This window comes from Lithobates pipiens, unplaced genomic scaffold (genome assembly GCF_037356315.1).
Source record: "Lithobates pipiens isolate NorthernLeopardFrog02 unplaced genomic scaffold, aLitPip1_a1.2 Scaffold_8, whole genome shotgun sequence".
Taxonomy (NCBI): Eukaryota; Metazoa; Chordata; class Amphibia; order Anura; family Ranidae; genus Lithobates; species Lithobates pipiens.
In genome coordinates, this window is record NW_027507903.1 from 469,578,618 (window position 1) to 469,604,182 (window position 25,565).

General features: G+C 43.7%; 1 protein-coding gene across 21 annotated transcripts in view; it reads right to left on the reverse strand.

The window, feature by feature from the left end:
- Nucleotides 1-25,565, reverse strand: part of EPS8 (EGFR pathway substrate 8, signaling adaptor) — a 293,475-nt gene that overhangs the window by 69,972 nt on the left and 197,938 nt on the right. For 14 of the 21 annotated variants that reach the window (XM_077468593.1, XM_077468592.1, XM_077468591.1 and 11 more), the window contains 3 exons: nucleotides 5,223-5,345; nucleotides 4,304-4,375; nucleotides 3,744-3,802 (listed from right to left, as the gene is read on the reverse strand). In XM_077468593.1, coding sequence (XP_077324719.1) covers nucleotides 3,744-3,802; nucleotides 4,304-4,365 — 121 coding nt within the window. In that variant the 5' untranslated portion in view covers nucleotides 4,366-4,375; nucleotides 5,223-5,345. The other 7 variants (XM_077468596.1, XM_077468597.1, XM_077468590.1 and 4 more) reach the window with 6 other exon arrangements.

Genomic DNA, 25,565 nt, shown 5'->3' on the forward strand with positions numbered 1-25,565 from the left:
AATTCAGCTATTCAGATGGGACAACTTAAAAGGGACACTCATCCCCTTGCGCCTAAGTCAAATTTAATTCCAGATTCGGCTTTTTAAAATGGACCCTGTCACCTCAAGATCACTTGTTAAAAAAAAGAAAAAAAAAAAAAAAAACACACAGGCCATGAAAGAATAGCATGTATATATTTTACCATTCCAGTAGCCTCTGCAAAATTACTGATTTGCAGCTGCTGCCGGTATTTCCACACTTTGGGGTAGTGCGCAGCAATAGGAGCGAGTTTTCGACACAATGATGTTTAAAGATACAAGCAACCGGACTTCATAAAAGAACAACTCCACATGTCCCTGTTCTAAGGGTCATACTCCACAACAGACAGCATTCCTCATACAAAGAACACCGCAATCTCACTGCAGACACATGCAAAAAAAAAAAAAAAAAAAAAACGAAACACACAACATATATAAAAGACAGATAAAAAAAATAAACACCACACCCTCTACCTAAGCAAAGCCCAATATACAGTACTCACACTAAGGATAGAAATCAATGTGACCAAAAGGAGGTTACCTCCAGTATAGCCCCTCTTCATCATAAGATACATCTATTGTAAAATATTCTCTTAATTAGCAAGGATTTTATTTCTTACTTCCTGTTTTGGGACAGGAAGGGAGGGTAAATCTCCCCAATGGGACACAGACTGAAAAAATTAACATTTAAACATTACGGGGGTTATAACCCTCCCATACTCCATCCAATTAATTTTTTTTACCTAAAGTTCTACTTTAAAATAATGTCCCCTATTCTCTCTACAGGACATGTAGGCTTCAGGAAACAATATTTAGGTGAAAAATCATATGTGCCCTTAAGACCCCTTTTACACTGGCCCGTTTTTGGGCTGTAAAGTGCCTGAAAAATGCCTCCCCTGCAGTCCCAGTGCTTTCATACTTGGGCGGTGCGCTTGCAGAGCATTAGAAAAAGTCCTGCAAGCAGCATCTTTCAGGTGGCGCGGAAGCAGTGTATACCGCCCCTGCCATTGCAATCAATGAGCGCCTCTGCCGGAACGCCGATTTGTGGGAGCTTTTAACCCTTTATTCAGCCACTAGCGGGGGTTAAAAGCACCCCGTTAGCTAAAACTAGCAGCGCTTCACTGCCAGCGACCCCCGCCCCAGTGTGAAAGTAGCCCAACCAATGTGTACCATTAATAAAAACACAGACGTGGTCACAGCACACGCATTGCAAGACTAAATCTTCTACCTTTCTTCTTTTGTTTGGATGAAGATCGGAAAAAATAAATTCCATCTCCTCCTATTGAGAAAAGCCATAAAATACACAATGATAATACAACCAACTCGACTGTCTGAGCCAGGAAAAATAAAGATAATTTGGGGATGCCATTAAGTGGTATGGTTACAGGAAGTCACCACCTCACATAATTTTTTATGCTATACTGACACGGGACGGCTCCCCACATCATCATTTATGCTATACTGACACGGGAAGGCTCCCCACATCATCTTATGCTATACTGACACAGGAAGGTTCCCCACATCATCTTATGCTATACTGACACGGGAAGGTTCCCCACATCATCATTTATGCTATACTGACACGGGACGGCTCCCCACATCATCATTTATGCTATACTGACACGGGAAGGCTCCCCACATCATCTTATGCTATACTGACACGGGAAGGTTCCCCACATCATCATTTATGCTATACTGACACGGGAAGGTTCCCCACATCATCATTTATGCTATACTGACACGGGAAGGCTCCCCACATCATCATTTATGCTATACTGACACGGGAAGGTTCCCCACATCATCATTTATGCTATACTGACACGGGAAGGTTCCCCACATCATCATTTATGCTATACTGACACGGGAAGGTTCCCCACATCATCATTTATGCTATACTGACACGGGAAGGTTCCCCACATCATCTTATGCTATACTGACATGGGAAGGTTCCCCACATCATCATTTATGCTATACTGACATGGAAAGGTTCCGCACATCATCATTTATGCTATACTGACACGGGAAGGCTCCCCACATCATCATTTATGCTATACTGACACGGGAAGGCTCCCCACATCATCTTATGCTATACTGACACGGAAAGGCTCCCCACATCATCATTTATGCTATACCGACACGGGAAGGTTCCCCACATCATCTTATGCTATACTGACACGGAAAGGCTCCCCACATCATCATTTATGCTATACCGACACGGGAAGGTTCCCCACATCATCTTATGCTATACTGACACGGGAAGGCTCCCCACATCATCTTATGCTATACTGACACGGAAAGGCTCCCCACATCATCATTTATGCTATACCAACACGGGAAGGCTCCCCACATCATCATTTATGCTATACTGACACGGAAAGGCTCCCCACATCATCTTTTATGCTATACTGACATGGGAAGGCTCCCCACATCATCCTTTATGATATACTGACATGTGGGTGCTCGCTGATGTTCTGGATTAACACAGGGTCAGCTACCAAATTAAATGCAGGCTGAGCCACACAAGCCAAATATCTTTCATAATTTGTTCAATTTACTTCCATAACACAAAACACACAGACTGATAACAATGAACAGACTCATTAGGGTGAATAGGGTTCATACTACTCTACCCATTTACAGGGCCAGGTGCCTGGTGGCGGAGTGCAGCAGAGGGGTGTACTGACAGCCACTGAGCAGAGCATTTGGACTGTATAACTAATGAGGTTCTTATACTCTACAGGAACTGATTTGTAAAGTGGATTAGCAGGTAGAGGTTTTTCACTTTCAAGCCTCTGCTGACCTACATACAGTCAAATGTTTTAGGCAGGTGTGAAGAAATGCTGTAAAGAATGCTTTCAAACAAATATAGAGGCAGATGCTTATCCATAATGCCACACCATTAGCGAGGAGTGCGATTGGCTCCCAAATTTATCCTGCAGCAGGACAAGGACCCCAAACATACAGCAAATGTCATTAGGAATGATCTTCAGCAAAAAGAAGGAAAAGGAGTCCTGAATGTGATGGCTTGGTCCCCACAGAGCCCTGATCAGCATCATCATTGGGTCTGTCTGGGATTACATGACAAGACAGAGAGATTTGAGGCAGTCTACATCCACAGAGGATCTGTGGTTAGTTCGTCAAGACGTTAGGAACAACCTACCCTTCTAGTTCCTTCAAAAACTGCGTGCATGTGTACCTAGAAGAATGGATGCTGCTTTGAAGGCAAAGGGTGACCACACCAAATATTGATTTGATTTAGATTTCTCTTCTGTACATTTACAGTAAGTTCCCTACATACGAACATTCACACACTAGATACACACACTCAGTTTTTTCCACTCAATCCAGCTGGCTGAATGAAAAAGAAACTGACAGATGTAGCAACACAAGCAACATTGGTGCATCTCCCCTGCTGTGCAATTGTTTTCTCACAGGGAGACTGCCCCCACCAGAACACAATGATCAGTGTTCACAGCCATTGTCCACAAGGGCTGATCTCTGTCGGACTTGTGAGTAAGTTGGACTTACAAATATAGGTAGGGGGACTTACTGTACTTTCCATTTTGTTAACTGATAAAAATAAACTGAACTATTAACACTTCTATTTCTGAAAGCATTTTTAAATTTACAGCATTTTTTCACACCTGCCAAAAACTTTTGCACAGTACTCTCTAGGAAGGACCAGGAAGGTTCACAGTCATTAGGTCACCGAAGCAACACCTTACCATAAAGGCTCTTTGCATTTGTTCTTTTCTCTGACTTCACTGATGTAACATCGGAATTACTGTAAGGAAAAGGAAGAATTGACGATTATAGTCTATAGAACAGTTGCAGGGTGACACTAGAGAATTGGGTGACAGTCTATAGTGAGTGCAATGTGACAAAGGTATGTGGGAAGACGGTCTAAAGAGTAAGAGGAAACATTACAGTAAGGGTTGACTATAGTCTATAGGGTGAGTGCAGGGTGACCTTAGAGTACAGGAGTACAAGGCGAAAGTATATAAAAAAAAAAAAAAGAGTGACAGTCTATGGGGCGAGTACAAAATAGACTATGTATGGAGTGGGCACAGAGTGACCGAAAAATACAGACCCACAGTCAACAAGGTGAGTGCAGGGAGACAGCAGAATACAGGGTGACAATATATGGTACAGGGTGATTAGAGATTGATAGGCTACAGAGTGAGAGGAAGGCATTGTGCGGTTCAGAGGGGTACTTCAACCATTTATGGGTGTCAAAGTTAACTACAGGAATCATCAGTCCGGTTGTAACGTTAAGCAAGTTTACCTAAAGTCTGCAGAATTATTTCCAAAGCCTCCTCGATAATAATTGGATAAATGGCCGTTCATCCTGCAATATCTACAAGACAAATTCTGGGTTAACTTCTGTGACCCGCTGCTACACACAGACAAAAGAAAGGCAATTTGGGATTTTAAATGAGGTAGTTGACTCTAATAGGTAAATATGTGAGATCAAGTTTTATTAAATCGAGTAAAATTGTAAATGCATAGCAATAATACAACTCATGTGGAAGAGTCAATTGATAAATTATATCATATTTGTACATATGGATATTGATAACGTCATATTCATAAATATATACATAATCAGCACAAAGAAACGATGAAAAACATTGTTGATTCATGTATCAATTGGTGGCATGATTTAAGGTTTAATGGGTTTAAAATAATGAATTGTATATCTAGATATAAATCCTAATGAGGCACATAGCTACATCCTAAGAACCCGACGCGTTTCTGTGTAAAAACACTTCTTCAGGGACGGATGCTATAGGATATCTATAAAAAATAAATTATAGTATTGATTAAACCTAATATTGAGATAAGTACAACAGGATACAACATATGTGACCTCCCAGAGCTTTAGATGCAGTACATGTATGACCTGGGGCTGTGTGTGTAAATATATATATATATATATATACACACACACACACACACAAAGGATACATTTTAGAAATGGGCACGTCGGAGTTGTTGCTCTACATTATAATCTCAAGTGAGATGCAAAACTCCTTAGGGACAGGAAATGAGATGTGTTTCCAGCAGAAGTCCCAGGATACAGTGCAGAGAGATCGGGACCACTAGGTTAAAAAAAAAAAATAATACATTCGAGACCCAGGGAGGGTCTCTTTGGAATTAGAAGTTGTATTGGCGGAGATTATGGCTTTGCAGGAAATACTTACACACAGTCTGGTGATCCAATGGAATGGCAGAATTATTTTTTCCCCTGCGTCAGGACAGTCTTATGGCTCCCATGTCTTTCCCTTTCGCATCAGTCAGCAGATAAGTCGCCACTTACAGGCACTCTGAAGAGAGGAGTACAAAACCATTATTATAATACAGGAATTATATAAAACCAATAGCAGCACTTTACAAAATAAAGAGACTAAAGTTAAACTCTATGCCTCAACACAAGAAAGCCAGGAGAGCCCTGCTCTGGAGAGCTTATAATCTAAAAGGCAAGTAATACAAAAAAGTAATAATTGTGTGGGGATGAGCTGATGGAGAAAGTAAAATGCAGTTGTTGGGCTGAGGCAGTGGCAGGACAAGCTTCCTTAAAGAGATGAGTGTTCAGGAATCTCCTAAAGGCAAAGTAGAATATAGCTGTACAGGGTGGGCTAGGGAGTGCTAGAGAATGGAAGAGGTTCTGAAGAAGTCCTGTAAGTGTGCAAAGAAGGAAGTGACAAGGAAGCTAGAGGGCAGGAGGTCTTGGGAGGTCAAAGAGGAAATTTGGCATTCAGCTCCCTGCTGGGGTGCAATCATTTTAAACAAGAGTTTGCCAGAGGTCATCACGGGTAGGTCATCATGTTCAGGTCATCGGTCAATGTCAATTATGGGCAAGCGAAAGGGTTTGCAAGTCTTCGACAAGGGCACATTTAATTGGCTAGAAGACTGGGTCAGAGCAGCTCCAAAACTGCAGCTCTTGTTAGATGTTCCCATTTTGCAGTGGTCAGGACCTACCAAATGTGGTCCAAGGAAGGCTCACTGATGAACGCAAGGAGTGAAGGCTGGCCTGTGTAGTCTGATAGAGGAGCTACTGTAGCTCAAATTGCTGACAAAAAAGTTGATGCTCCTTTCCATAGAAAGGTGTCAAAACAGTGCATTGTAGTTTGTTGTGTATGGGGCTGTTTTATCCACAGACCGGTAAGGGTGCCTGTGCTGACCTGCGTCCACAGCCAAAAGTGCTTACAATGGGCATGTGAGCATCAGAACTAGCCCATGGAACAATGGAAGGGGGTGGTCTGGTCTGAGGAGTTTAGGAATGGTTTGAGGAACGCAATGAGTTAGAGGTGTTGACTAGGCCATCAAATTATCCAGATCTCAATCCAATCGAGCATCTTTGAGATGTGCTAGAAAAACAAGTCCAATCCATGGAGGGCCCCACTTGGAACTTACAGGGCTTAAAAGATTTGCTACTGATGAATGGATGCCAGATACAACAGCATGCCATCAGAGGTCTAGTGGAGCTTGTGCCTTGATGGGTTATAATGGGTGGTCATAATGTTATGGCATTATAGAGGCATTGTCATACCGCAGTGTCTTCTGCGATAAATAGCCTGCCTGCTTGGGTTTTTTGGAAAATGCCTTAAAGCGGAGTTCCACCCTAAAGTGGAACTTCCACTCATCGGAACCCCCCCCCCCACTCCGGTGCCACAATTGCCACCTTTCAGGGGGGAGGGGGGGTACAGATACCTGTATAATACAGGTATCTGCACCCACTTCCGGGCACAGATAGCCGCAGAATCTGCGGGTATTTACTCCACTTTCTGCGGGCGCCCCGCTGTCTGCTGGGAAACACACGGATCCCAGAGACAGCAGGGACCGTCCAGATTGCGCAGTGCGACTCGCGCATGCACAGTAGGGAACCGGGAAGTGAAGCCGCAAGGCTTCACTTCCCGATTCCCATACCCAAGATGGTGGCAGCAGCACCCGAGAGTCAAGCAACAAATCGGCTTCGGGTGCCGACATTGCGGGCACGCTGGACGGGTAAGTGTCCATATTTTAAAAGTCAGCAGCTGCAGTATTCGTAGCTGCTGACTTTGTTTTTTTAAAAGGCGGAACTCCCGCTTTAAGTGGCACTTTAAAGGGGACTTTCAGATGCCAGCTCCTTTCACAGTCCCCCTTGTCCACTGGGACAGGGATGTGGGGGGGGGGGGGTCAGGTTTTTCTCTTTAACACAGGGACATAGTACTTTGCTGCCATGCCAAGGTACCATCCCTATATTAAAGGAAAGTGGCCTGGTATGGTTCAGAAGGGTGGGTTTATACCCACTGCCCCCTTTCCTGTCCAGCCTGGCTGCCATGAATTTTGGGGGTATTTTTCTAAATGTCCCTTCCCTCAAGTAATTGTATATTTTTAATGTTGCTCTTTAAGGCTGCTTGCACACGTGGCATCTAATCCCTGTGCCTCCAAACTAGCATTTTATTGTGCCAAGGAGGCACAGGCACAGCATGGCCTTGCTGCCTGCAGCCTATCAAAGCCTACAGCAGGCTGAAATATGCTGTGGCTGGCCAATGCTAAACACTGTACCAAGTGGTACTCGTGCTTAGTGCTGTATACCGGTATGTTTCGGAACAAACATCTCTGAACACACAGAACCTAAGGCTGGGTTCACACTATTGCGAATTGGTTCCCCGTAGGGTTTTGCACTTTAAAAAGTCATTCATAGCAGTAATTATACAGTGATGTATGTATTTTGCAGGGGATTCAGAGTAGCAGAAGCTCCTAGCTATTTTCCTATTAATTTTTGTATGGAGATCACCTATGATAATTCTGATGTGCCTCCAGCTAATTGATATTTCTTGTCCTCCAGAAGGCTGTCATGCCATCCGCACTTTCACTTAAATTAATGGACTTCTACTTCAGTGATTTTGAGCTCTCGGACATAGAAATCAGCGGTTCAACGGAGTTGACTAAAAGGACAGAAAGTGTGGATGCAAATGGGTTTGTTAATGCGGTAATAAACCCGAAACCAAAAAAGTATTTTGTTGCATTAGATGTGGTGGTTGCGTTAGCCAAAAAAAAAAAAAAAAACAACATTTTTCCCCCCCTTTGTTTTTAACTGGTGATCTGACCAGTAAAGCATTTCATGTACTGTGTTCCCTATACATAGCCAATAACGAGTGACAAGAGGAGTGTACCGCTTGGTCGGCTTTTTTTTTTTCCCCTTCAACTATGATCTGGCTAACACCACCTGCTGCATTATACAGACACCACTTTGGATAAAAGGGGGCACCTTTGGACAGCAGCATTGTCAGTCAGGGATGAGGGGAGCATTAGATGTACTAGCGGATTTAACTACACCAAACAAATTGCAGCTGAACTCCAGCTCACACTTTATAAGCAATTACAGCAGTTTTTTTTTGAATTTTTGGGATAAATACATTTTTGGGGATTTACATAAATAAAAGTTGATCATTGTATGCATTCCCGTCAGTGTTAGGGCACTTTTACACAACTGCCGGAGTCCGCCTGCTCAACAGGGGATCTCTCCGCTAATCCCCGCTTAGCAGGTGGATGACTGGTCTGTGTCCGCTCCGCTAATGCAGAATGGACACTTTTCTCAATGGGCGGTTTATATAAAAAGGACCGCCTGTCCGTTTACATCCATCTGTCATCCGTTCCAATAGACGGATGGGGAACAGTCTGTTTTTAGCGGACAGGATCGGATGACACCCGCCACTTAAGGCAATGGAGGGTCCGATCAGGTCTGCCTAAAAAAAAAAAAAAAAAAACACCTGACAGGCAGACCCAATCGGTCCGCCCGTGTAAAAGGGGCCTTAAATGGTATGTCTCATCCCTGCAACTGATACATTTGCAAGAAGAGCTTGTTCTTTTGAAAAACAGACACTGTCCAACTCACCAGATGAAAAAAAGGAAAACCTAAAAAAGAAAACAAATGCAGCCATCGCACCTAAGAATTGATAAACTGTAATATAATGAATGTTTGCTTTTGGGTTTCATTTTGAGTCCAATCACTAGTGGTGTACCACATGGCTCTGTACTAGGCCCCGTTCTGTTAAATTTGGTTGTTAGTGTTGTAACTGAAGGTTTGGTGGGCACAAAGATGTGCAATAGGGTTGATTTACCTAGAGGTGTTTGTAACATTATGTGAAGATTAATGACAGCAATTAACACTCCAATTTAAGGTTTCTAAAAGGCAAAATAATGGAAAAAACTTTTACCAAGAGCACAGTGTTGGCCAGAACCACAGAAGAAAAAAAAATGGTAGTGTTTATTTCAGAAGATTGCAAAATGATCAAAAAAAGTTGACCAGGCAGCAGGGAAAGCATCATTGTGGGGAAGATACTGAACGCTCTAATGTGGCAGTAAGAAGATTTCAGAGTTCATATGAAGGTGTTTCAGATCTAGTGGCTGCCAAGTCAGCTGTTGGATGAGCACTAATCATTTAAAGCTTCTTAACCACTTTCATAAGGGGCCTATTCTGGCACTTCTCTCCTACATGTAAAAATTACTCAGAGCCCCCAAACAGTATATATTTTTTTTAGCAGACACCCTAGGGAATAAAATGGCGGTTGTTGCAACTTATTTTGTCACACTGTATTTGCACAACAATTTCTCAAGTGCGTTTTTTTGGGGGGGAAAAATAAACAGTTTTGTGACTTAAAAAAAGAACAAAAAAAAACAGTAAAGTTAGCTTGAGTTTTTTGTATAAATGGGAAAGATGATGTTACACTGAGTAAAAAGATACCCAACATGTCACACTTTAAAATTGCACACACTCGTGGAATGGCACCTAACTTTGGTACTTAAAAATCTCCATAGGCGACTCTTAATTTTTTTTACAGGTTAACAGTTTAGAGTTAGATAGAAGGTCTAGTGCAGGGGTGCCCAACCAGTGGCCCAAGGAGCCCTCTGATGTGGCCTGTGACCTCCTGCTCTGGGATGGCGGGTTGGCAAGTCCAGATTGTGGGTTGCCGACCCACCATCCCAGAGCAAGAGTATTGTGAATGAAGCCGGCGGTAGAGGAAGCAAGTGGTTGCGGAGCAGAGCCGCTTCAACTGACCTGAATGTAAGACTGTTGTTAAAAGGTAAGTTTATTACTAAAATCAGTGTGTATATGGGCATATCTGGGCTGCTTTCAAACTGATCCACAGGTGCAGTGCTGAACACCTACAGGTTACCTGTAATGAGCCATAGACTTCTGCTATTAGAGGGCTTTCACACTGCGCCGCCCATAGCGTCGGTGGTAAAACGCCGCTATTTTTAGCGGCGTTATACCATCGGATTTGCGGCGCCTTCAGCTGCTTTTGATACAATCGGTTCTGACATGATCAGAACCTCCGTCTGAGCGGGCTGTGGCTGTGTCAGCTCTGCATATGCGGAATGGACTTGAACCTGTCATTCGGCCGCTCATTGTGGCTCATGACTAGTTACCAAGTTGCTTAAGTGGCCCTCGCTCTTCAAAAGGTTGAGTACCCCTGGTCCAGTGCTAGAATTGTTGCTCTTGCCCTAACGCACGCAGTGATACCTCACATGTCATTTGAAAGCAGTTGACATATGCGGGCGCGACTTACGTGTGCGTTCGATTCTGTGCGCACGTGAATTTTTTTTATTGTACTCACATTATTATTTTTACACTTTCTGATCACTTTTATTCCTATTACAAGGAATGTAAACATCCCTTGTAATAGGAATGGTGTGTGGCAGGTCCTCTTTATGGAGAGATTTGGGGTCTAAAAGACCCCAAATCTCTCCTCCAGGCTGGAAAAATTAAGATTATAAAAATAACCTCTCTCTCTCTTTCCAGCCGAGTTCTCGGCTTTGTTCACTTCTGCCGGCCACACGTGATGTCATAACGTCGCATCCGGGCCTCCGAAGGACATATAGCTGACAGGGGACCTCATCTGGTCGCCGGAAATCTCTATGATCAACGTCCGGCGGTGGCGGATTCTCTCTCTGGCTCACCGATCACACAGTGGGGGCGGTGGGAGGGGGGATGTCCTGTACCACCACCTGTAAGAAGGATCAAGCTGCTGAACTGCGGCTATGATTGTTCTTACCATACATAAAATCTCTGGCTGTAAAAGACGATATCTGAATGATGCCTGTAGCTGCAGGCATCATATCAGATATCCCCACTCAAACTCACATCAACCAACTGGAAATGTTGAGATTAATATAAGAGACTCACCAACGTAACATTTTTACATAAAAATAAGAAAAACTACAACCACCAACCAGGAAATATCTAAATTAATATACAAAAATCTATATCAGACCCAACTTGGCAGCATTTAGATTAAGGCTGGGTTCACACTGCTGTGGCTACGAGAACCGGATGTGATTCGCACCGCACTGCAGTGCAAATCACATCTGATCTCTGTGCGATGCGAGTTCAGCCATACAGATAGTATGGCTGAATTCGCATCGCACCCGCCCCAAACTCGCACAGGACCCTTTTTTTGGTCCGCAGCAGAATCGGATCGCATGGGTGTTCACACCATGCGATTCGATTCCTGTCCGAGTTTGCAGATCGCACAGCGATATGCGAACTGATCTGGGGGTGTCATTAACGTTTCACTGACACTCCCAGCAGTTCGCATAGGGCAGTGTGAACTGCCGCCGGGAGGTATGCGATGCGGGAACCCGCCGTGGATTTGCGGCGTTCCCGCATCGCTGCAGTGTGAACCCAGCCTAAGGGTCTCCAAACATTTCCATTTGAGGGCCACATTGTATTTTTTACAAATACTTGCGGGACACATAAAATCAGTTTTATATACGAATGAATAAAGTTTAACAAAATTAATACGTTTTACTTATCATACGATTCAGAACAGAGAGAGAACTTCAGTAAAATAAAACAAAGCAATTCCAAGTAAATTTGAGTCCATCAGAACCTTACATGACTGCCTCATCAGATTCTCCCCTTACTTTAGGGTGACTATCAAAGTCCTTTGCTTACAACAGAGTCTACCCTTACACACTTACAACAAGGCTGGGAGCCATCCTCCTTTGAATTCTGGGCCAAGCACGCCTCAACGGTCCAAGCAACCAACGGTGGTAAAATGACAGCCTGTCTGGGAAATCAGTGGAGATTGGGGGGGACAACGACTATAAAAGCTGGGGAGAAACAGAGAGCACAGCCTGACCTGAAGACCTGTGTGCAACCTGTGTGAGAGGCAACTGACCCTAGGTGGGTACATTAAATCATGCAGAGGGCCACATTTGGCCTCCAGGCTATAGTTTGAAGATCCTTGATCTAGATAAAAGAAAGACCCACGCACCTAGAAAACATATATAGATTTATACATGCACCCACCCCCCTTCCCAGATATACAATAAGACCCACCACCCATTTATAAACATTTCGATTAACACACCAACCTGGAGATATGCAAAGGACGGGGGTCAACCCACCTGGAAATATCTAAAGGATGAGATTCACCCACCAAATATGTAGGAAAATTAGAAAAGGGTTCAAAATAATTATAAAAATAGTAGCAATGTACAAAAAAGGGTAATAAATGCCTTGAGTGGAACCTTTGCATGCAGGGAGAAGGGGGCCAGGGCTTGTGGCCATTCTTGTCATAGGAATGGGTGGGCAGAGGAGATAGGAGGACATTGGGAATATCAAAACAAGAAAATATAACAAGGAATTCATATTAGAGATATGAACCAGCAGCTAAAGTTTAATAAAAAATCCACAGCCTCACGATGGAAGAGTCTATGGTGTCCGTTTATGAAGTAGTGAAATATAGTCAGTGCTTCGTTCTCTGGCATGCTCAGAGGAGATCGTTTTCGAGTGCCAGTTTATGAAGCTTTGTCGCTTGCTTCTCCTTTTGAAGGAGTGAAGAGATCTACAAACGCTTCAAACAGTGGAGAACGGCCCCCAGGTACTGGAATTTCATGAGACTTTACAGTACCAGAAATTCACAGAAACACAGAGATGTCAGTTTATTAAGAAGTGATAAATTATCACCACTCAGTACATGGACAGACGGCGTGGTTAATGAAATAATATTTTTATTATATTACACACATAAATATGACAGGGGGGCATGGTTAGTGCCTTGGGGGGGGGGTCTGAACAGGGTAGAAATCTTCCTCCTTCCCCCCCAGATCACTCTCTTCACTCCCCAAATCTCCACCTCTTAGCTAGTGAATCGGAGAGGGTGACTTCTGACTCAGATCGCCAGTGAAGCACTGAGATCGCAGCTTCATAAACGGGTCGTTTCTGTGTCAGTCAATGAGGATTCTCAGTGTGCGGAAACCATTGGCGGGAGAACGTGTTCAAACTTGTTCTCCCCCGATTATCTGTTTCATGGACAGTTTTTGAGCTGAGATCAGCGGCAATCCTCAGGATCACCAATGTTCACAGTTTCATAAAAGGACACCTTTGTTACTTAATAATTTTCACTATTTCCATCTTCGCATATTCTCCTGAAACTTTTCACCATAAAAGGCCAAAGTAAGTGTAAACAGCAGTGTAGCTCATTTTGGGGGAAGAACATCAATGCACTAGTGTTACTTCATATGCACACGGTCCACTTTTCCTAATGATGACGACAACGCTTGGGTAATACGCTTGTTTAGTGCCCCTCAAGGCAGACGCAAAGACCCAATACTGCAGCACCTTCTACCCCTTAGCTGGCACTAGACCAACCTTTCTACCATGGAGAAACGCTTGAAATAATTTTTAGGTCTCAGGGAACCCCCACTAAAATAGTTTGACCTACATCTCATGGTACATTAGCTTGACTAGTCAGTGAAAACTGTAGTGCCCCCTACATTTGGGGGGGGGGGGGGGGGGCTGTCGATGTAGAAGTCCTTATACTGAGGTCAGTGTAGGCAGGAGATCAATCTGCCATAGCTCTTTTCTCAATGAACCCCTAGCATCCCCTAGAACACCAGGGTTCCATGGTTCCATGATTGGCAAAGGCTGCACCTGTAGTGGAAACTACAAAAAAATACAAAATGGAAGGTGTGCACACCTAGGACTAGGCTCTGAGGAAAGGGGTGCACCCCCAAACCGTGTCAGATTCACCACATGATATAATTTAGCACGTCTCTACAGTGTGCAATTTTATGGCTCATTAATGTGATGGGCCAGCTGCAAAAAAAACAACAAAATAAAACATTTTTAAAAGTCAGCAGCTACAAACACTGTAGCTGCTGACTTTTAATATGCACACTTACCTGTCTAGGGTGCCTGCGATGTCGGCTGCCCGAGGCCGACCCGTCCCTCAGGTCCCGGCGCCGCCATTCCAACTAAGGGAAACAGGCAGTGGAACCTTGCGGCTTCACTGCCCGTTTCCTACTGTGCATGCGTGAGTCACGCAGCGCTTTGTGAATGGCCGGCTGTGTTCTGGGACACACACAATTCCCAGAACACACCGCACCACCTTCCCCAGTAGACAACACGAGGAGGAGAAGACTGAAGATCACCGCGGTGTAGGAAGTGGCAGATTAGGACAATCTGCCTAGCAACAGACATTTCTGGTAAGTTTAAAAAAAATGTTTTTCCTTTTTTTTTCCAGATGTTTAGGGACATGTTTACGTAATTTTTTTTTTTTTTTTTTAGGGTGGCCCTCCACTTTAAGAGTTGCTTTTTGTGAGTACCCATTTTTTATGGATTTTATCATTCATTAAATGTCATTGGAAATGCACTAGGTGTATGCGCCTTCCATTTTGTAGTTTCCATTGGATTAACCCATCTGAGGAAGGCAGCATCCACCCGGTCTTGGGATACTGATGTCCCTGTTGCCCTTCACTTTAGAAGACCCCGTAGCAGTAGACTGCAGGTTTATCTATCTGTAGCTGCATTTCTAAACAGTTGCACAATCTATGAGGAAAGATGTGGGAAGTGCAATGCAGACACCAATCGCAACACCTTATCCTAGAGAAAACAAAAACAATTGGACAAGGTTTTCTATACTACTGCTATTCGGCTATTCATCCGAGTAGTCTCGGTAGGCGAGGTCTACTTCTGCTATAGTGAATAGTGACATGGTCCAGTGGCCATAGGACACGTGGTCTATTGGCGCCTTTACTCCTAATAACCATTAAACTCACAGACGTCTCACATCCACACAGCACCCACAAATCACACTCTAGAATGTATATGAAAAGATCATAACACTCCAAAACACAAAAATAGATATAAAATATTTACCAAGAACAAGCAGAAAGCCTTACATCTCCGCATCGCGTATTAATGAGAATTTCTGGATATGGAAGACTGACTGTATATAAGATTTTTGTGCATAATGCACACTGCCATCCCACACACTGCACAGACTTGGTTGTCCTGGATACAAGAAGAGATGGCAAAGTCTACCCTCTTCATACTGGCACTGCTGGTAAAGACAACGCTCACGGGGCTCAGTTACATACAATATTATTCTAGAATATGTCAGAGAAGGACCTCCAATAACAACATACAATGCGGTACATTGAACATGAGACAAGGCTACTTAAAACATGTTATTCCGGGATATGTCAGATAAATGACCCCCACACTGCCTATACGACATGGTATACTGAACAGGAGACAACATAGTACTCCTCTCTTCTGGGATGTGTAAAATAATCATCCCCACAAACTACTGTACATGGTTAATCCGTTGTAATACAAATCAGAACAATAGAGAATTGTTCCATTGCTGCTGCTATTATTTACTTTGTAAATGGCCCCCGGGAAAGAGCAGAACATTCTCTACAATGAGGACAGAGTCTCACCCTATTCACAGACCCAAAACAGTTCTCCAGATGCCATTGTGTGTAGACTTAGTGTGTATGTACACAAGAACTGAAACCTGCAGATATATGAGCAACAACACTGCTCCCCATAATACACACACTGCATCCCTCTCCAACACACACAATGAATTCTTCTGTAACACACACTGCTCCCCATAATGTACACACACTGTATCCCTCCGTAACACACACACTGCCCCTAACCCATGACAAAAACACACAACCCCTCCCCCCCCCCCCCCCAACATAGCATACACACTACTACCCCATATTTATACACACACACACACACACACACACACACACACACACACATATACTCTGCAGTCCCACTAATGATACACACCGCCCCCCACCATCATACACCAGAACATAGCTTACACAACTACACCCAAATGCTACCCACTCAACATGTTAAACCCTCTCCCTACTTTACCCATACAGCTGGACCCCCCCCCCCCACCATACAAATCTCACACACACCACTGCCTCCCCCATATAAAACACACCCACACCTCTTTCCCCTCCACACGATACAACATTCCTACCTTCACTGCTGTCCCACAACACACAAAACACTGCTGTCCCTCCCATACAACACACCCACACTGCTGCCCCCCCCCCCCCCCCATACAACAAGTCCACACAACTGCTTTGCCCATACCATACACCCACACAACTGCCCCTCTGACATAAAACACACCCACTTGCACCTCTTTCCCCCCCCCCAGATAACACACCCACACTGCTACCCCTCATAATTATATATATATATATATATATATATATATACATACACATATACATACACACATACACATATATATGTACACGCACACACACTGCTGCCCCCCAAAATACAAAACCCTTGCATCACAACCCCCCCCCCCCCCCCCCCCAACAAACCCAAACTCCAGTAAACGCATCCATACCACTGCCCCCCTCTACATGGACCACTGCCTCCCCTCTTCCCCCTCACACACTGCTCTGATCCCCCATACAGCACACCTACACTGCTGCCCCCACACAAAACACCCACGACGCAGCCCCCACACAACACACCGCTGCCCCCACCCCCATACAACACACCCACACCACTGCCCTGATCCCCCTCCCCCAAATCACAGACATTTTGTGTCTACACCCTGATCCCACAAACATTCCACTGTAGAATGGTGCAACAAGCCCTCCTCACCCTATGAAGACAATCATTGGAGCCATCACATCCATCTGTGTCACCCCCAATAACCATGAGCCCAGAATAACATCTGATGGTGCAACATAAAGAAGGATACTGTACAGAGGAGCAGCTCTGCAGATTATCAACTCCGCGGTGCAGCAGGTCTCCGATATCAGCGTTACACAAGAGCCGTCCTGTACAGTGTGACACAAGGGAGCATTCACAGCAGATCAGGCTTATTTGCAAATCATACAAATCTCTCCTCCGCTTTCCATATCACACACTGTACCTGCCATCTGGGTCTCACAGCCCTCCATATCACACTGTACCTGCCATCCGGGTCTCACAGCCTTCCAACATTAAAGACAACTTGTGTTCAGCAGCTGAACAGCACCCATTGTGCATCCGACTGACAGCTTAGTCACTATGGAAACCTTCCCAAACAAAGAGTGATGCTAATTCCCACCACCCGCAGCATGTGATTACAACAATATCCCTTATTCCAGGTCCTACAAAAGATTTTAGAACGTCTGCACACCACTACACCTTCTATTTATCCATTCAGGACTGAGTATACAGTACTATAAAAAAAACAATTGTCCCCTTGGAAGTTTTAATGTCTCACTGTAACAATTAAAAATACTAGACATGTTATACTTACCTGCTCTGTGTAATGGTTTTGCACAGAGCAGCCCCAATCCTCCTCTTTTCAGGTCCCTTTGCTGGTGTTCCTGGCCCTTCCCCTCCACATTGAAAAGTGTGGAGTGCATTTGTATTCAGCCCCCTTTACTCTGATACCCCTAACTAAAATCATTTGGAACCAATTGCCTTCAGAATTTACCCAGTTAGTAAATAGAGTCCACCCGTGTGTAATTTAATCTCAGTATATATGCAGCTGTTCTGTGAAGCCCTCAGGAGGTTTTTTAGAGAAGCTTAGTGAAAAAACAGCATCATGAAGGCCAAAAGGAACACACCAGACAAGTCAGGGATAAAATTGAAAACCATTTCTCATTTTCCTTCCACTTCACAATTATGTGCCACTTTGTGTTGGTCTATCACATAAAATCCCAATAAAATACATCTACGTTTTTGGTTGTAATATGACAAACTTTGGAAAATGTCAAGGGGTATGAATGCTTTTTCAATGCACTGTATCCACCAAACCATTCACGCAGTACCCTATAGCCACATGTAAAAGCTCTAAGTCAGTGGTTCTCAACTCCTGTCCTCAGGGCCCACGAACAGGCCAGATTTTAAGTATTACCTTGGGAGATGCAAACTAGAATACTGCAATCACTGAGCAGCAAATTATATCAATTTAAAGTGGAGCTCCACCCAAAAGGGGAAGCTTTGCTTATTTTCCTCCCCGAACTTCCAGCGGAGTTAGCTGTGGCAAGTAGTGGGAGCTGGTACCTGTCAAAACCAGTTACCCGCCCCCCCCCTTCCACAAGGTGCCAGATGTGGTGAGGGGGGGGGGGGGGGCGGGTAACTGGTTTTGACAGGTACCAGCTCCCCCTACTTGCCACAGCTAACTCAGCTGGAAGTTCGGCCCTTGCCACAGCCAGCCCGTTGAGAAAGCACAGCACGATTTGTGCACGTGCAGTAGAAAACTGGTTGTGAAGCCGCAAATCCCTTTACCCGATGCCAATTCAAGACTCAGCTTGGGTGAGGACACCGCAGGATTGCTGGACAAGTAAGTGTTCCAATAGTAATAGTTCATTTTTTTGGTGGGGGGGCTGGAGCTCTGCTTTAAAATGGTCAGGGTCTGGCAGAGGGGAAATGAGTTACTGGTCAGATCATCAAGTTAAAACAGAGAGGGAAAAAAAGCCCAAGAAAAGAAAATGTATGCAGCCACCACATCTGATGACTGGTAAGGTGCAATATAATATATTTTGGATTTTGGGTTTAAATACTCCTTTAACAACCAATGGCTTATTCCTGCTGCTGACAGCAGTGATGAGTCACTGGTTGTTAGTATGCCAGCAGGTGCCACCTCCTTACCAACCAATGATTCATCCCTTGTGGCTGACAACAGACATAAGTCCACGGCAGATGCTAAAACGGATGTACTTCATTTACATCAGTTTACCTCCGTTTGGGTCCATTTAAATAGAACAGGACAGGACTGAGACATGTTCTATTTAAAATAAAAAAATAATAATAAAAATTATATATATATATATATATATATATATATATATATATATATATATATATATATATATATATACACACACACACACACACCTATACATATACACACACACACACACACTATTGAAAGGATCTCACATTTACATATAAAACATTAACCCCTTGCCGACCACCTAGCTGTAAATATACGTCATGACTTTAAATACAACAAATACCGGTGTTGTAGCAGCAACTAGCTGCCATAACCCCAGTATCTTTTTTTTTTTTCTCAGTCAGGCGGCCGACTTTTAGATAAAAAGTGGTCCCAGCGGCAGATTCGCTGTAAGATCACTTTTATAAGCAGCAGGAGAGGTGCGCCCCCCTTCCCACGCTTACCAGAGCCATTGGTAAGCATGGAACCAATCCGGTGCGGCTGATGGCTAGGCAGGAAGCCAAGCGAGGACTGGAGCAATGTCCAATGTCACTTCTGCCTCTCGGCCAGATAAACCAGATTTATTTTTATTTATTTTTTAAATCCAACATTTTTTTTTTTTTCCTTTGAAACAGGTAAATGAGAGATCTGGGATTTTTTAACCCCAAGTCTCTCAATAAAGAGGACATGTCATGATTAAAAAATTTTTGTTATATAAAAAAAAAAAAAAAAAAAAAAAAAAAAACACACACAACACACACAACTATTTAAAAGCACCCCTGCAGCCAGCAACCCTGCTGGGCAGCCATAGTCCTGTCTAAAAAAAATGTGTATGAGTCTCAGACAGTCTGAAACCCGGATACATGATTCCAAACCCGAACTGTCCGGGTCAGTCCTGGACATATGGCAACCTTAGATAACGCGCATGTGTACTGTGTGATCCATGTGAACCAATTCTTGACTCAGCGAGGCATACCTGTGCTCAATCTTCCCCTGGATCTGGAGACTGCAGACTTCCGTTTCTCTGCCTGAAGAGCGTCATGAAAGGCACGTGCTTCGGCGGCAATCCAACAATGTGAGACAGCAGGGTTCTGCAATCGATTCCTAAAGAGGCCTTTGCTGACAGTTTCCAAAAGCTTTATGAATGTTGCCCAAAAAAAGTGTGCTATGAAGGACGGCGATTATTTTGAAGGCCAATAAAGGTAATTTGTTTGTATCTTCTGTATTGCTTGTTTTCTGATACCATTCACCAAACTTTTTAGACACACCTTGTATGTATGCTATATAAATGCTCAGACAAAAAGGTGCTTCATGTGATATCTTGGCAAGTAATGTTTTATTCTATGTAGCTCTCCTCAGATTGGGTAATCTTCAATACACTACAAAAAACACACATAGGACAGTGCAGACGCCTAGCTCATTACCCCCCATACACATTTATTAAATCTCAAACAACTGCATACTCGCAAACATGAATTAAAAAAACAGGCATATCGAACAACTTCAGCCATAGGCGACGTCATCTATTCCAATGCCACATGGTTGGGAAGCTTACGGGTTTCGGCGGACAAGCCCTCCTTCCACTGTGTGGCATTGCAGTAGATGACGTCGCCCATGGCTGGAGTTGTTTGATATGCCGGTTTTTATTCACATTTGAGTATGCAATTGTTTGAGATTTATTAAATGTGTATGGTGGTAATGCACTAGGCATTTGCACTCTCCCGTTTTTGGCTTTCTATATGCCTATGTAGCGCTGGTATTTTGAATACAGACGCTATTATTTTTGTAAATTTAAGTTTGTCTGAAGCTGCAGTTTGGCTTAAACTAATCATGTCAAAGTTCTGGTTTCTGTACCAGTTCGGCTGGGTTGCGCTAGTTTCCACTTGGCCTTGGGTGTCGCTGTCACCACCAGTAAGTGTTGGAAATGCAACAGGCTGAATGCATTGGGTACCCCTTTTACTCAGAAATAGCCTGATGGGAGTGGTTCACCCGCTGTGCATTCTGGGTAAGGGTACTTAAAAGGTACAGGCGGCATATTTTTGGGGTTCGTTATCCCGACCTCATGGTCCTCCTGGCCTGAAGTGTGTGCTGCCTTTGTCTATGTCTCGGGGCCGGCTGGCCGAGGCTTTGCAACTGAAAGGGTGGGCCCAAAAGTCTTGGGGCCTACCGATCCAGGGATGGTCCTGTGCTGTCTTGCCTGCAGGGAGAAGCTAAGCGACTGGAGGATCCAGAGGAGGACTTTTTTCAGGAGAGGACCGAGCAACAAGGCTGGTATCTCTGGAAGAGCCTGGAGACTCAGTTGGAGGATGCATCCCGGGTCACCTATCACACAGTATCGTCTGAAATAAACTGGTACTGTGTGACAACTCTTTAACTTTACAAGTTGCTGGTTGTGCTTTCCTGTGGCAGAGGATTGCACAACGATTCTGTTGAATTGACAAGTCTGTGGCAGAGACTTTGTTCGAGCATCTCACTGGCTGCTAGGTCAGTGAGAGAGACCTATCCGGTGGTTGCCAGATTCAGCCTATGGAAGCTGTTTGTCCTCTGGATCAAGGAAATACCTCTAACCGACATTTACAAGGTACTTGAATCCCCCTTAACCTCCCATCCCTCTATTGCAAAACTTCATGTTCTTTCAAATAAATATTTGGAAAAAGGAAGTGTCGGAGCTAACATTCTTTAATCCACTCTCTCAACGGGACCCCTAAGACGGACACAGTGAACAGGTGAGGTAACGGTAAGCCCAACAAAAACCAGCAGGTCCTTCGGGGAGCTGTATGTTGCTCCCTTAAGACATCACAGCAGGTGTGCGCACGCACCCACCGCGTGTCCCCAAAGCCGATGCGCGTACCCGATGACCACCGGGCACCCGCAATCGCTCGTGACACAGTGAGAGCCAGGATCTGTGTGTGTAAACACACAAATCCGGTTCTCTCAGGGGAGAGGAGACAGATCGTGTGTTCACATCAAGTATGAACACCAATCTCTCTCTCCTCCCCTAGTCAGTCCCATCCCCCTACAGTTAGAACACACATAGGGAACACAGTTAACACCTTCCCTGCCAGTGACATTTATACAGTAATCAATGGCTATTTTAGAAATGACAAATCTATCCCCTATTTTGTAGATGCTATAACTTTTGCGCAAACGAAATGCTTATTGCGATTTTTCTTTGCCAAAAATACGTAGAAAAATACATATCGGCCTAAACTGAGGAAAACTTTTTTTTTCAATTTGGGGATATGTATTATAGCAAAAATAACAAAATAGTGTTTTTTTGTTTTTTTAATTGTTGCTTTTTCTTTTTTGTCTTTAGCGCAAAAAATAAAGACCGCAGAGGTGATCAAATACCACCAAAAGAAAGCTTGATTTGTGGGGTAAAAAGGACATCAATTTTGTTTGGGTATAACATCGCAGGACCATGCAATTGTCTGATAAAGCGACTCAGTGCCGTATCGCAAAAAAATGGCCTGGTCAGGAAGGGGGCAAATCCTTCTGGGGCCGAATTGATTAAAGATAGCGGAAGATAGCTGCCCCAGCCATATAGATGAATATAAATGTTTTTTTTAATGTAGCCCACACTTCTCTGTTAACGTTTTTTTTTTCAGCCAGTTCTCCAATGGATTTGGATCTGGGCCATTCCAGTGCATTAACATTCTGTTTATACTACTCTTGTGTAGTTTTGGCTTTACTCTGATGACCGATTTGTTAAAAGGCAAATCTCACTAAGCTCCTGTTTTTGCAGACTATCAGGTTTCCTGCATTTTGCTTTACTCGCTCTCCCCACTACCTTCACAAGTCTTTCATAGCCTACAGCATAGAAGCATCCCACAGCATGATGCCATCACCAACATGCTTCACGGTGGGGATGGTATATTTGTGCATGGTTTGAGCTAAGCCAAAAAAGTTGTTAGATCCAATGGCTATGAAGTTAAATTCTTCTCAGATCATAAAACCTTCCTTCCAGCTGACTTCAGTCTTCTGCATGCCTTCTGGCAAAGTGCATAGGACATGTCAAGTGCATTCTAGTTAACAAGGGATTGCTCTCCCACAAAGCCATAACTAATGAAGCAGGCACATTATGTGTATAATCTCTCCAACCCCAGCCTCTGAGGCTTGTAACTCTTTCAGGCTTGTCACAGATCTTTTGGTGGCCTACTTACTAGTCTCCTTGCATGATCACAAATTTTTTGGTGGACAGCTTGTTTTTAATAGATATACAGCTGCTCCATTCCATTCCTTAGAGCAGAACTTCTCCCTTCTCTTTGCCTACAAACTTCTGGGACACGACACAGGTCCCAGAAGGCTGCAGGACCATTGACAAAGCGCAGCACGGCTAGCTTATTTGCAGCTGTGAAAACACAGAATAACAGTCGGCTGCCCACACTAAACATGCTGGCACCGGGACCAAACTCGGAGAAGAAATGGTTCGGATGAGGATGGTGCTGGACCCCTGGCCAGGTGAGAGTGTCCTTTTATTAAAAAAGTCAGCAGCTACAGTATTTATAGCAGCTTAGTATTAATTTCTTTCAAATAAGACAGAACTTTTTTTAATGGTACAAGATGTAATGCTAGTCCAAGAAATATTAGGTGACTTAGAGATGTTCCTGTATTCATCTTGTGACTTATCAACCACCCTTTTACAGTGTTCCTTTTTTCCATGGAGTTTATGCCACAAAACCGACTCACTAGAAGTTGGACCCTGCAGATGCACATGTATTTATACTACACCCTGACCATACACAGGCCAACATCATTTCACCAATGTGAATTCGGAAAGAAAATGGCTGTACCAGTGATAATTTAGGTGTGCCATATCAAACAAATTGTGCTGTTAAATGAAACGAGTATTAAAAGCTCTCCCTGTGGGGGAAAAAAAAAAAAAAAAAAAAAAAAAAAAAAAAAGCTTACCTCTCTTGACGCACAATGCTGCTCTATTGAGGAGAATTCCTAAAATCAACTATAGTCAGGGTCAGAATCCAATACTACCAGAGTGCCAATCAGCTTGTCCCTGCTGCACTCAAAACACAGTTGTGACATATGGGTTGATGACCGCAGCAAGAAGCTTGCATATTCCGGATGAGGTCTTACTAATGCTTTGTAAAGGGACACATTATTGGATTAATCCACTATGGAGTTGAGAATCTTCACTGCAAAAATTGTACAAATATTCACTTCACTTATCCGTTCATGTGAAAAGCATCTGCATGCGATTGGATATTCAAAGTAAGCGGCAATTTGCTTTTCACATAACTGAAGTAAATATTGACAACACATTTTTGGAGACATCTTCAACTCTTGAAAACTGTTCTCTCCTGGTTCTCCTTCTATCCAACACAGCTCTCCTTTTGTGTTACCTAGAACTCTGTCTCTTCCTCTCCGCTTTCTCTTTCTATAGGGGTCCCCCAAGGTTCTGTCCTTGGACCCCTCCTCTTCTCCATTGGTCACTTGAAAAAGTCCCACGGCTTCCAGTACCATTTCCATGCTGATGATACCCAAATCTCTCTCACTATTCCTCACCTCACCCCTTCAGTCTCCTCTCACATTACTAGCTGACATATTAGTATGGATGTCACACCACTTCTTAAAACTCAGTATTTCTAAAACTGAGCTCAGAATATTCCCTCCTGTCCGTGTCCCCTCCCCTGATTTCTCCATCAAGATGAATAATACTATCAGTCCCTCCCCTCATGCCAGGGTACTAGGTGTAATCCTGCACTCTGACCTGTCCTTTCAAACCCAAATCCAATCACCGTCCAAATCTTGTAGACTTCACCTTCATAACATCTCCATAATACGTTCCTTTTTAACAGTTGAAACCACTAAGCAACTTATTCACTCCCTTGTTATCTCTTACCATTGACTATTTTAACTCCCTACTCATTGGCCTACCTCTTCATAGGCTATCCCCTCTCCAGTCCTATAATGAATGCTGCTGTCAGACTCATACCTTATAAAATCTTTATTTATCAAGCACACCAACAACCCCTATTTGCCATTCCCTTCACTGGCTTCCCATCGCCCAAAAAATACATTTCAAAACATTAACAATAATATACAAAGCCATTAACAACTCTGCACTGAGCCACATCACCAATCTTGTCTCCAAATATTATTATTATACAGGATTTATATAGCGTCAACAGTTTACACAGTGATTTATAACATGAGGGCAGACAGTAGCAACAATACAATTCAATACAGGAGGAATCAGGGATGCCCTTGTTCACTAGAGCTTACAATCCAGGGGGGAGGGTCAAGTCATACAAAAAAGGTAATAGCTGTGGAGTAGGAGCTAATGGAGATATCAACCAAACTGTCCTCTCTATCCCTCCCAAGACCTCCTGCTCTCTAGCTCTCGTCTCCTACTCCCATGCTAGTCTCTAGAGCCTCTCCCAACCTTTGGAACTCCTTACCGCAATCTGTCCAGCTATCTCCTACTCTGTCCACTCTTAGGCAATCCCTGAAAACGAATCTCTTCAGGGAAGCCTACCTTCACCTAATAACCAAATATTTCTCCCATCAGTTCACCCCTTACAGTTATTACCTTTTGTAAAC